The following is an 11,745-nucleotide window of genomic DNA, read 5'->3' as shown; positions in this document are numbered from 1 at the left end:
AGCTAGAACTCATCGATTTGGCTTATTCACATGAACACAAACCGTAACCGAGGTATGAAAAACCTAGGCCTACATTCTGCGCCAGGTATAAAAAACCTAAATGATTTACTCATATGTTGTATGGAGATATTACTCTGGTTCAAGTCCAAATGATCAGTAATATTATTAACTTAATTCAGTCATCAATCAGGAATGCAAAGGAAATTTCGGAATCCAACAAAGCACCGACGTGGTGCGTTTGTGAAATGTACATATTTGATGCGTGTGCTATTTGTTTTTGTTTATTATTTTCTGGCACATATACTTGCTTAGCCAGGTGGGGGCGCAATGCAAGGCAGGCCCATTGGGTGTCATCTTAATCATAATATATATTAACCTGAGAAATTTCAGACCATTCATTTTAAGTAAAGAACATATCTGATGCACTTTTTGGTTGGCTATGTTATGCATGGAAATTACACATGTGAATATCAAAATAATGATATTTAATTACATTTTTGAAAATAAATTCCAAAAACTATTTTGACTTTGGCCAGCTGGTGGCGCTATGCCAGACAGGCATATTGGGTGTATGGATGTCATACACCTAATCTGATGCATCTGATTGTGATATCCAACAGACGTGGAAAAAACACATTCCTTCTCTTGCCAATTGGTGGCGCTATACAAGGCATGTTAATAAGATATATGAATATCATCATCATGATATCTAATTTTGTGTAAAATTTCAGATCAATCAGTCAAAGCATTGAAAATTTTTGTCACATTTCCTGATTGGCCAGATGGTGGCACTATGCTTGGCATGTGAATTCCACATGTGAATGTCATCACAATAATGATATCCAATACTTTGTAAAGTTTCAGATCAATCAATAAAGGCATTGCCAATTTCTGGCACATGTTCCTGCTTGGCCAAGTGGTAGCGCTATACCAGGCAGGCCCATTGGGTGTCTGGATATCATCATAATCATAATATCTATTAACTTATTAAATTATCTTATTAGTTTCAGACCATTAATTCAAAGCATAGAACATTTCTGGCACATTTCCTGCTTGGCCAGATGGTGGCGCTATGCTAGGCATGTGAATTACACATGTGAATATCATCACAATAATATCCAATATTTTATAAAGTGTCAGATTAATCAGTTAAGGCATTGTCCATTTCTGGCACATTTCCTGCTTGGCCAGGTGGTGGCGCTATGCCAGGCAGGCCCATTGGGTGTCTGGATATCATCACAATTATAATATCTATTAATGTGAGAAGTTTCAGACCATTCATTCAATGCACTTTGACTTTATGACACATTTCCTGTTTATGTGCAAGATATTATAATCATAACATATTACAACATATCAAAAATCCCTTTGCCATTTGAAGTCAGCGTCATCTTGCCATCATATTTGCCAAATTACACATGAATCTGACAAACCGTCTAGGAGGAGTACGTTCAAATCTATCATGTGGCATCAGTGTTCTTGTCATTCTTTTTGTTGTCAGTGGGTGGCGCTATGCCAAATATGGATTATGGGCTTGTGAATATTTTCATTACCATGGTATTCAATAACCTGTGAAATTTAAAACATTTCAAGCCATGCATGGTGAATTAAGACACATTTATTGTTTATGTGGAAGGGTATTAAAATTCATAGTTTCGCCATTTTGTCAAATTACAACATATCAAAAAAAGCTTCATAATTTAGAATCAGAAGCATATTGGCATCATGTATACCGACTTTCACATGAATTGGAATAACCGTCTAGGAGGAGTACATTAAAATTGGTCATGTCCACAACGCACAAAATCCCAATCACCTCACTTCCTGTGGGCGTGGCTAATGGCATGTTAATACAAAAGTTGATTGTTTTGGGGAGTTATATGCACCCACCAAATTTGGTGTGTGTATCTAAAACTATATGCCAACCACAAGTCACAGTGCCATATGGGGGCGCTATGGAATTCCTGGGCCAAGCCCAGTGTCAAGGCTTTTCCCCTGTGTATTCACTGCAAAAAATGAAATCTAACCAAGTGTTAATAATCTTTTATTAAGATCAAAGAATCTATTTGGTATTGTTTTTGGTATGAAAAGACTTACCTAGTGCTCTCCCGAAAGATCATTTTGACTTAATTTAAGAAGACCTTGACTTATTTTAAGGAGTCTTATCAAGACAAATTTACTCAACGCACTGGCAGACAAATTTGCTTAACGCACTGGCAGACAAATTTGCTTGTTTTCAGGATGAGATGTCTTAAAATAAGTCAAACTTTTCTTAAGTCAAATGATTTCATGAGAAAGCGCTAGGTAAGTCTCTTTATACTGAAAACAATACCAACTAGTTTTTTTTATCTTGATATAAGATTAATAACACTTGGTTAGATTGTGTTAGATAAGCAGTTTTTGCAGTGTTCATGGTACCTCTTGATGTGTGTGCCACATTTCATGAGTTTTTACCAATGGTATATCAATTGGTGTGTATAGCTAAAAGTATGTGTTCTTAAGGACACGTTGATTGAGATTTCTGTAAAGTTACAAACATTGTGAGATTGTTATTTAATGTTGAACACCCTGATAGGTAATATGTAAGGTAAGTGCAATAGAAAAGGCTGTACAGTACATTCATCTGTCTTGACATGCAATACGCTGGCTGTTGAAATACTGTGACAGGATTATACAATAAAATAAGGTATAAGAACAACCGAAAAAAGGCACATACAGTACATTCAGTATTTCAAAAAGTACAGGATATATTGAGTCTTAATTCAACTGAACCTGAAATGCAGCTCTATGAAGTTAATATGTTCATGTCAGATGAGTGTGTGTTAAATATCTTAAGGGTCACAATTAAATAAAGAGATTTCCTGAACCATGGGTAGAAGAGCCCGTATATAATTGGATTTAAAGTAGAATTAAAATAACCAAGCCAGGTAAAAATCTCAAAAAGAATAGCTGGGGTAGAAAAATTTGTGTAAGGATCAACAATAGAATTGACAAAGAATGGCATCCAGCAAAAAATAAAAGCACCAACAACAATCCCAAGAGTTTTTGCAGCTTTCCGTTCTGTTTTGGAAACATGTTCATTATTCGGATTAAGGCCTCGGTTGACATCTTCAATCTTTTTTATGTGATCTTTGGCGACCGAGAATATCTTTGCATACAAACCTACCATAATAAAGCAGGGTAAGAAAAAAGCTATCAAGGTATCCAGTGCCCCCCACAGTGCATTGAACAGAAGGTTACAACTACCTATACAGTAAATGGACTTCAGGAAGTCATCAAGCCCTTTAACATTTGCCCTGGAATAGAGGAGACTGAAGGAGTAAGCAGCAGCAATGCCCCAACTTACAGCTATCATGAGCCAAGCTACAGGTATTGTTATTCTTGTAGGATACAGAAGAGGGTAACAGAGAGCCTGGTGTCGATCAATGGCTATGGATATCAGGTGGAAAATCGAGACAGAGGTCAGGAACATGTCAAAGCTGGAATGCAGTAAACAGAACGCATCACCATAGTACCAGCACCCATCCACAAATTTGACTATACTGAACGGCATCACAGTCAAACCCAGCAGTAGGTCTGCAAAGGCCAGGGACATCACAAGCAAGTTTGTCGGCGTGTGCAGCTGTTTGAAATGCACTATGGAGATAATAACAACCAGGTTGCCCAGAACAGTAAACACCATGCTGGTCCAAAACATAATGTATAAAACTACTTGCGTTGCCTGATTGTAACTGCCTTTCAGGCAAGAGCCATTAAATAATGGATAGCAATATTGAACAGAAGAAATCTTCATGTCCATCTTCAATTGTCTTCTGTCACGGAAGCAAGAGACACACTGTGGTAATTTACCAGAGTCTATGTCTCTCTTGCTTTTATATGTTTCGTTTCCCTGTCCTTTGTTGGAGGCTCCCAGGGGGCTTCTTCAGTTCTTCTGTTTTAGCCAACTATCTTTAAGCATGCAGAAGTGTATGTCTGAAGCAATAGTATGATATTAGGAGGACATATTTTAAACAGCTGGTAAATTATTTGAAAATGAAATTAAAAACTCAAATGGGAGAAATTGGAAATTAATTTTGAGATTAGATTAGAGATTAGATGATTACATTATCATCTACTGATTTTAGATGAACAGTGGTCATCTTTTTAGACACCCCCCCACACACACACACACACAAATTAATAGGATTTTATTTATTACAAAAACATGTCAAGTTCACATTGCAGAACTGTTCTATTGTATCGTAAAAGCACCAACTACTCTTTCGAAAATTCTAAAACAACAATGTTTTTTAATACTTAACAAAATAACATTTGATAAATGAACCTTACATTTTTAAGTAGCCTTGGGTGTGTAGATTTTAACCAAATCTGAAGACTCAGAGTTTATGAACGTGAAACTGGTTTTAGGATAAGGAAACCTATGTGTTTTATGACATTGTAGACATTATAGCAGTGAAACAAACAGGCGACGTTGAATTTAACAATCATATAGTGACGCCAAATGAATGAGAGTATACAGGGCTCTACAGTGCGCCCATTTCACTCGCACATGCGAGTAAAAATGATGCCGTGCGAGTGCAAAAAAATATTTAGGCGCACTGGTGCGAATGACTTCTAACCATGTCAATGTTTGTCTACAAAATACACAGCAACATCGAGAAACATTACTGGTGCAAACCATAGAATCACGTCGCAGCATACAAACTACACCTCCCATCAACGTTAGCAGTTTCGCGTTGTGACTCGCTAGTAGTCGCTTCTATCAAATCCAAGAGCGCGCAGGAAAAAGCGGAAAGTTAGACTAGCCAGCCAAGATGCAAAGATTGAAGAAATTAGTTCTTCTATCCACCGAATTCATTGGATATAGGAGGAACAGGATGATATTCTGAGAATGCAGTGAGAGAAGGAGCATGCCTTTTAGCCTAGTTGACGTATTGGCTGCAATATGCAAAACATAGCTGTAGCTAACCAGCACAAAAGTAGCCTTCCGTAATACTCGGACATTTTATTCAAAGGTAGAACGCTACTCACAACTCCAGGCTTCCACGCATGCTTGTTTGTTTACACCGAATACAAGCTGAAGTGCAAAACGAAAGTAGGCCTAACGTTTGCCTACTGCCCCCATCAATGCAGATATTTCAAATAAAAACTAAAAGTATAAAACATATATCCTTGATTAGCCTATGTTGGGTTTTGTGGAAGAGTAAATGGACTGTTTTAGTAGTAGTATTAGGCAGTATGCAGTCAGATAGGTCACCATGGGCATATTTGGATTAGCTATAGATGGATTCACAAATAAATAAATTAGCCTACATTTGGCAGGATACTTGATATAGGCTAAATGCAAATATGGCAATGTATTATATTATTTTACATTAACAAAATGTAGGAAAATAGAATAGACTGAAAATAAAGTAGGCACTGATCTTTAAAATCCTGTTTCCTGTAGCCTAAATGTTGTCAGTCATTCTTAATATTCGCAATTGGTGCACTGGCATGTTTAACTGTTAGCTGCAGTATAATGTTAGATTATGTGTAAGTTAAGTACAGAACTGACTGTGCGCCCAAATTTTTGTCTGTGCTCCTAGATTTTTTAACTTGGGTAGCACAAGTGCTCCTGAAAAAAAATGTTAGTGTAGAGCCCTGGTATACTGCAAAGCAAGTGGCTTGCTATAGCCTTATGAAGAGGCAGTACAAAAGGCCTTACCACTACAAATAACTTAAACCCTATCGACATACTCACTCAATTAAATCCAGGTGCAGAAAACGTCATTGATGTAATTATACTGATTGATTTATTCCCCACTGTAAAATTATTCTCATTTCCAATATTTTGTTTTAACTTTAACACTATTAGGCCTATGTTTGACTCTCTTTTGACTTCTCGACCTTCTGTCTAGTGAATGTCTCTGTCATTGTGTGTGCCCCTCCCAACCCAACCGTGCATCTAAAATAAAACCCTCCAAGAGCTCAAACCCATTAGTCCCAAAAATAGGCCTTTGCTAATTGCCACAGTAGGGAAATGTATAGAAATACATATGTAATTACGGTAAGCAGTGGTGGAGGATGTTTATGCTGAAGTGTGGCCATTGTGAAAATATAAGTTAGGTTTAGCCTCTTGTTATATAAAAGCCAAGGCCCACTGGCGACGACATTCGAACGAATGGATTTGACGCTCAAGAGATAGAACAATTTTCCAACTTTGGCGTTGGCACGCACCAGAGGCCGCCAGTGGGCTTTGTTCTATTAAAAGTAATGGAGCTCTAAACGTTGGCGTCATTTCACGTACGTCAGATGCTGCCAGTGGCCGTTGGCCTTAAGGCCGCAGGTGGCTGCCCACGTGACTTTCACAGCTGAGTATGCTGTAATACTCAGCTGCTTATAAAACAACACATGGCTGTGGCACCAAAGGGTCTTCCTCATGGTTCCTGTATGATGTTATGAACTCTATAACAGTAAAGCATGTTAAAGTACAATTATTATTACTACGGTATAATGTGAGATGAGTGTGAAATCTAATGTATTTTTATAAACCTATGGCCACATGCTTTTGGAGAATAGGCCTGTAATATCTGTGTTATCCTGTACTTTAATACTTCCAAAATGTCTCTCTGAATACTCACTTTCAATAATAATTCAAGGTGGTCACTCATCCGGGAAACAGTAGCCAGCAAGAGCAGTAACCTTGTGGATCCACAGACATCCCTAGTGTCTGTGCTAATTGGTCTTGGGAGAGGTTTCACTTTTTCGCATGTATAGGCTAATTGGGAATGAACTACTGTATGTTGTACTGTATGTGTGTCCCTGCCAATTAAAGGTGTTGGTAAACACAAACTCTCTAAATGATGTAATAGCTCTCTATGGCTCAATTACCAACTGTGTCAGTATAGCATGGCTGTTTTGATTAAATCTGATGACCTTGTTGAAGCGTTGTACAGAGGTCATGCTGTTAAGCTGACACAAAGACTCATCTTATTTGTCTTTGTTCACTGCTGCAGTTTCCTTGTGTAGTTATGATACTAAGACATGACATCAATTGAGATGAGATCAAACGATTCCTGTTCATTATACTCTGTCAAATGATTTTGGGTTTTGGGTTTTGGATTTTGGGGACACTTGGGTCTTGTAGTGTCCCAAAACAATGAATTTGCAAAGGGAGATGATAACACTATCATTAAATAGAATAAAGGGAACATATTTTTGTCTCGCTTACTGGTGTGCCTTTTGTAGGGGCAACAGAAACACTAATGTAAATTGTGAAAAAGGCAAGTAAAACTGACCTCATCTAAAAGGCACAACTTTTGGGTGGTTATGCACTCCAGGACTGGTCTCAACACAATGTGAATATCTGGTGGGTGTCTATTTCAAAAGTCCTCTTTCAGAAGATGGTGGAAATCAACGAGAACAAATTAGAACATTCGAGAATACAGATTTCCAAGTACAACTTATATATCTATGATAAATATCTATGGTGTGTTCACTCTACTTTAGCCTATGTAGGCTACACCACTCATATTCCTAGCCTGTAATGGGCATAATGTTGGATCGTCCATCATGTTGGCATTAGTTTTCATTAACAAATTGTGAGCTAGATGATGTTGGTACTGATATACACTGTTGAAACAATTAAAAGCCAATGGACTTTTCATTTTTGTTCAGATTCTCACTGGAGGTCAGCATATAGACCCTGTCAATCTCATGAAATGACAATTCTTGGCTAGGGCCCACTTGAAAAAGATATAACAATCTCAATGTGTTCTTTTTCTCTGGTTAAATAAAGGTAAACAAACACCAACAACAACAGTGAATACGTATTTATTACTAAAAGCTATGTTTACAGAGAATCAGCTGACTAGATTCTAAATCACATTTGTTCATTTTTGTTTGGTAGTTGGTGGGTGTTTGCAACTGTACACAGTTAACAATAGTAATCATTACAAGCAGATTTAAACATTTTTAATGTATGTAACCAAATCATTTCAGTCATAGAATAACACATTGATAAAATGTACCCATTTTATAAAAGACCTTTTAGTAGGATTTGAAAATATTTTCTAAACCAAGTATGGGAGAAGGCATAAATTATGGGATTAAACATAGAGTTTAAGTAGGCAAGCCACATTAAAATATAATATAAAAGTGCAGGTATGGAATGCCCTACTATTGGATCTATGATATTGCATATAAAAAATGGAGTCCAACACAACATGAAAACACCAATGACAATTCCAAGAGTCTTTGTGGCCCTATAATCTATTTTAGTCACATTGTGTTTGCCGATTCTGACTTGTCTGTTGGTCTTATGGATGATGTTAGTTTGTCTTATTGCAATGACTAAAATCCTGAGGTAAATGCTTGACATGACAGTTAATGGGATGAAATAGAACACAAAAAAGTATGAGATACCTATTTCTTTTTCATGTAAGGCCAAGCATCCTCCTATGCAGTCAAAATAAACGCTTTCAGTAGCGTGTCCCCTATGACCAGGGAAAAATGCTACTGCAGACCCAAAGATGGCAGATATAATCCAGCTGACAGAGATCATAGTGAACGCCACATATGTTGACATTCTGTTGTGGTACTGTAGGGGCTTACTGACCGCATAGAAACGGTCGATAGAAATACAGGTCAGATGCAAAACTGAGGCACAGCAAAGAGTGATGTCAACACAGGCATAAACTGTACACAAAAAGTCGCCAAAGTACCAGCAGTTTTCCAAATATTCAATCATGTTCGGAGGCATTACAGTTATACTCAACAGCAGGTCAGCCACAGACATGGAGAAAACAAGGTAGTTGGCGGGAGTTTGCAACTGTACAAAATGAACAATAGTAATCATTACAAGCAAATTTCCCCCCACTGTGACGATGATTGTGGAGGTGAGAAGACAATACAGTGGGATGCGGAGGGATAAAGGGTAGGTGGACCGGGTGCAGGAGCCGTTCAGTCCTTCATAGCAGAACTGCACACTTGGAACTACAGAGATGTTCATTTTCGTAAACCTGTTCGGAAAGAAATTGTTTTTTTTTTTTTTTTTTAGTATTTCAATTCAGCAGGATTTTGACAGTATAAAAGCAGGACAGTTCCCCCCTTTAAAAAGTAAAACATTTAATCACTTTGTCGCTTATTTGATTTAGGATAGGACTCAAAGAAATATTAAAGTAATTTCTATTAATTCAATTTTTTTGAATCATTACTCATCACAAGCTTACTTATCTTACCTTTTTGATAGTGATAAGTCGGTCTTCCTGAACCTTCCTTTGAGAGCAGTGGGTAGAGGTTTAGAAGTGTCAGTGTGCTCCCTCCTAGGGTTCACATTTATACTATGGCAAATTCAAAACTCTGTAGGCTACTCAAAGGCTCAAATTTAGTAGCCTATTACTAAGATGGGCGGGGCTAAGTTCGGCTGGCATCCAGGCTACAAATTTAGACCAATCAAACATCATGATGTTCTGAATGACTTCACCTCTCCATTGCATAATTAATGAAACATGCAAGTACACGATTTATACAGTTTCTTTACAATTAGTGAGTTATATAGGCATAGTGGTATCTCTGTAGAATACAAATTATTGCACAATAAAGGGAGACATGAGAGAGTGCGACATTTTCTTCATGAGAGAAGCATCAAAAATGCCCATTACAGTTGGCCGATGCTTTTTATCCAAAGCAACTTACATTTGTCAATTATATTACAAGGGTCAATGTTCCTGGAGCAACTCGGGGTTAAGTGCCTTGCTCAAGGGTACAATGGTGGAAGCCCGGAATTGAACCCACAACTTTTCTGGCTACTTACTGCATGCTATCCTTAACCACTACGCTACCACCGTCCCATCACTGGACATGGCCGCTCAAATTTATAATGAGTTTCAACTGAAAGACACACAACTATTTTTCTCCTCCCCAATAATGACTGCTGGAAAAATAATGATTGCTGCCATTGGCAGTGGTGTTTATATACTTCTTATTCACATCTTTCACATAATTCAACAAGTAGTTCATTTATGCTAATGAGAATACAATGACATCAAAATAACATCACTCTCGGAACAAATTTACACTTGATGAATTTTGCCCAAAGATTTTACCAAACAAGATCATTTTGAATGCCTTTCTAAACCAGCTGTAAAACAGTGCATATACAATCGGGTTACAGGTTGAATTGAAATAGGCGATCCACATAACCATGTCAAATACCAAAGGTGGAATGGAATAACCAATAAATGGATCAATTATGTTACAAATAAAAAATGGCAGCCAGAGGGACAAAAATACACCCATGATAATGGCGAGTGTTCTGGTGGCCTTTCTCTCCATTTTGGAGGCAGAGGTCCCATTCGTATTGTGCTTGTCTTGAATTGACCGAGCTTGTTTCTGTGCAATGCTGTAAAGTTTTGCATATATGGAGAGCATTATGACTCCTGGAATGTAAAATGAAAGAATAGAAGATAAAGCCCCAGACAGTCCGCCCTGAAACAAAATGCAAGCTCCTTCACAGTAGAAGTTGTTATAGTAAAACTCCTCATAGCCCAAAATGTTGAGCTCAAGGAAAATCATCCCAAATCCAACAAGGCCAGGGACACTCCAGCTGATAAAGATCATGGCCATGGTCACGGAGGGAGTTATGGTGGTTTGGTAGCGGAGTGGGTGGCAAATAGCGTAATATCTGTCAACAGCAATGAAAGATAGATTCAAAATGGATGCATTGCAAAGCATCACATCAATGCTCGAGTGAACCTTGCAATAAAAGTTACCCAAATACCAGCAATTTTCTACAGAGCGCACTATGGAAGGTGGCATCAGAAAGGCACCCACAAGCAGGTCGGCCATAGCCAACGACACGATGAGATAATTGGTTGGAGAGCGGAGCTGTTTGAAATGGACCACAGTAATGACCACCAGTAAGTTACCAATCACCGTTAGCAGAACTGTGGTCCCAAAGAAGATGTACAGGGGCACACGAATCACCACTGGATAGATGAACTTAGGACAGGAGCCATTCACAGATTCATAGCACAGAGGAACTGCACCTCTGTTGTCAGGATAGGTTTGGTTCTTTCCTGCCATCTTACCTGATCAAATAAAAAAGAATGTAAAAAAGAAAGTAAAACATTCAAAACCGCACTATTAACCATGTGCCATACAGTGAAGGGATGCCATACATGATACACAAGTACTTCACAGCACATTTAGTACTATTGCTACATCAATGATACATTCTCAAAAACAGCAATTATAATACATTGTAACACAAGAGCAACCAAATATCACAAATATTTTTCCCAGTGCACTGGAAATGTAGTAGTTGGACAATACCCATCTTAAATACCAGATAAGAAGTCAATTACAGATAAGAACTCAATTTAAATTTCAGTCAATTAACTTCTATATCAAAATTAATTATTGGGTTATAATAAAATACAAGAAAATAAACAGATTGTCTCTTACCACAGTCAGAACTTTGACAACTCCAAGTGATAAAGACTCATATTTATCTTTTCCATCCTGGGGCTATTGCCCAGAGCGGTTTCACACTTTTGCCCAGCACTGTCTGTGCCCTCCCAGATAGCAGTAGACTCCGGACAGACTCCGCCTTCAAACTTGCAAATCCGTGTAACTGTCACCTCTGTTTTACTGTCGTGATTGGGACATTGACCAGGATCTATGGAGCTAAATTTGTCTCAATAATATTTGTATATGCGCAGAGGGGGATCCACAAATATTTCTTGATTTGCATGTGTGTTT

At 38.0% G+C, this 11,745-nt stretch overlaps 3 protein-coding genes across 3 annotated transcripts; all 3 read right to left on the bottom strand.

Moving 5' to 3' along the window:
- Window positions 1–2,785: 2,785 nt before the first annotated feature.
- Window positions 2,786–3,799, bottom strand: LOC125298826 (trace amine-associated receptor 13c-like). The gene has a single exon (XM_048249696.1). It carries the CDS (start codon window positions 3,797–3,799, stop codon window positions 2,786–2,788), a length of 1,014 nt encoding a protein of 337 aa, XP_048105653.1.
- Window positions 3,800–8,017: 4,218 nt separating this feature from the next.
- Window positions 8,018–8,992, bottom strand: LOC125298825 (trace amine-associated receptor 1-like). Its single transcript, XM_048249695.1, has one exon. The coding sequence runs from the start codon at window positions 8,990–8,992 to the stop codon at window positions 8,018–8,020; it is 975 nt and encodes a 324-aa protein (XP_048105652.1).
- Window positions 8,993–10,038: 1,046 nt separating this feature from the next.
- On the bottom strand, window positions 10,039–11,067 carry LOC125298824 (trace amine-associated receptor 1-like). The gene is made up of 2 exons (XM_048249694.1): window positions 10,743–11,067; window positions 10,039–10,670 (listed from the first exon to the last, which is right to left on the bottom strand). The coding sequence occupies exons 1-2, from the start codon at window positions 11,065–11,067 to the stop codon at window positions 10,039–10,041; spliced, it is 957 nt and encodes a 318-aa protein (XP_048105651.1).
- Between the last annotated feature and the right edge of the window lie 678 nt (window positions 11,068–11,745).

This window comes from Alosa alosa, chromosome 8, assembly GCF_017589495.1.
Source record: "Alosa alosa isolate M-15738 ecotype Scorff River chromosome 8, AALO_Geno_1.1, whole genome shotgun sequence".
In the NCBI taxonomy this organism is placed as follows: domain Eukaryota; kingdom Metazoa; phylum Chordata; class Actinopteri; order Clupeiformes; family Clupeidae; genus Alosa; species Alosa alosa.
Note: the sequence above shows the minus strand (reverse complement) of the source record. Positions and strands in the feature narration are given on the sequence as shown.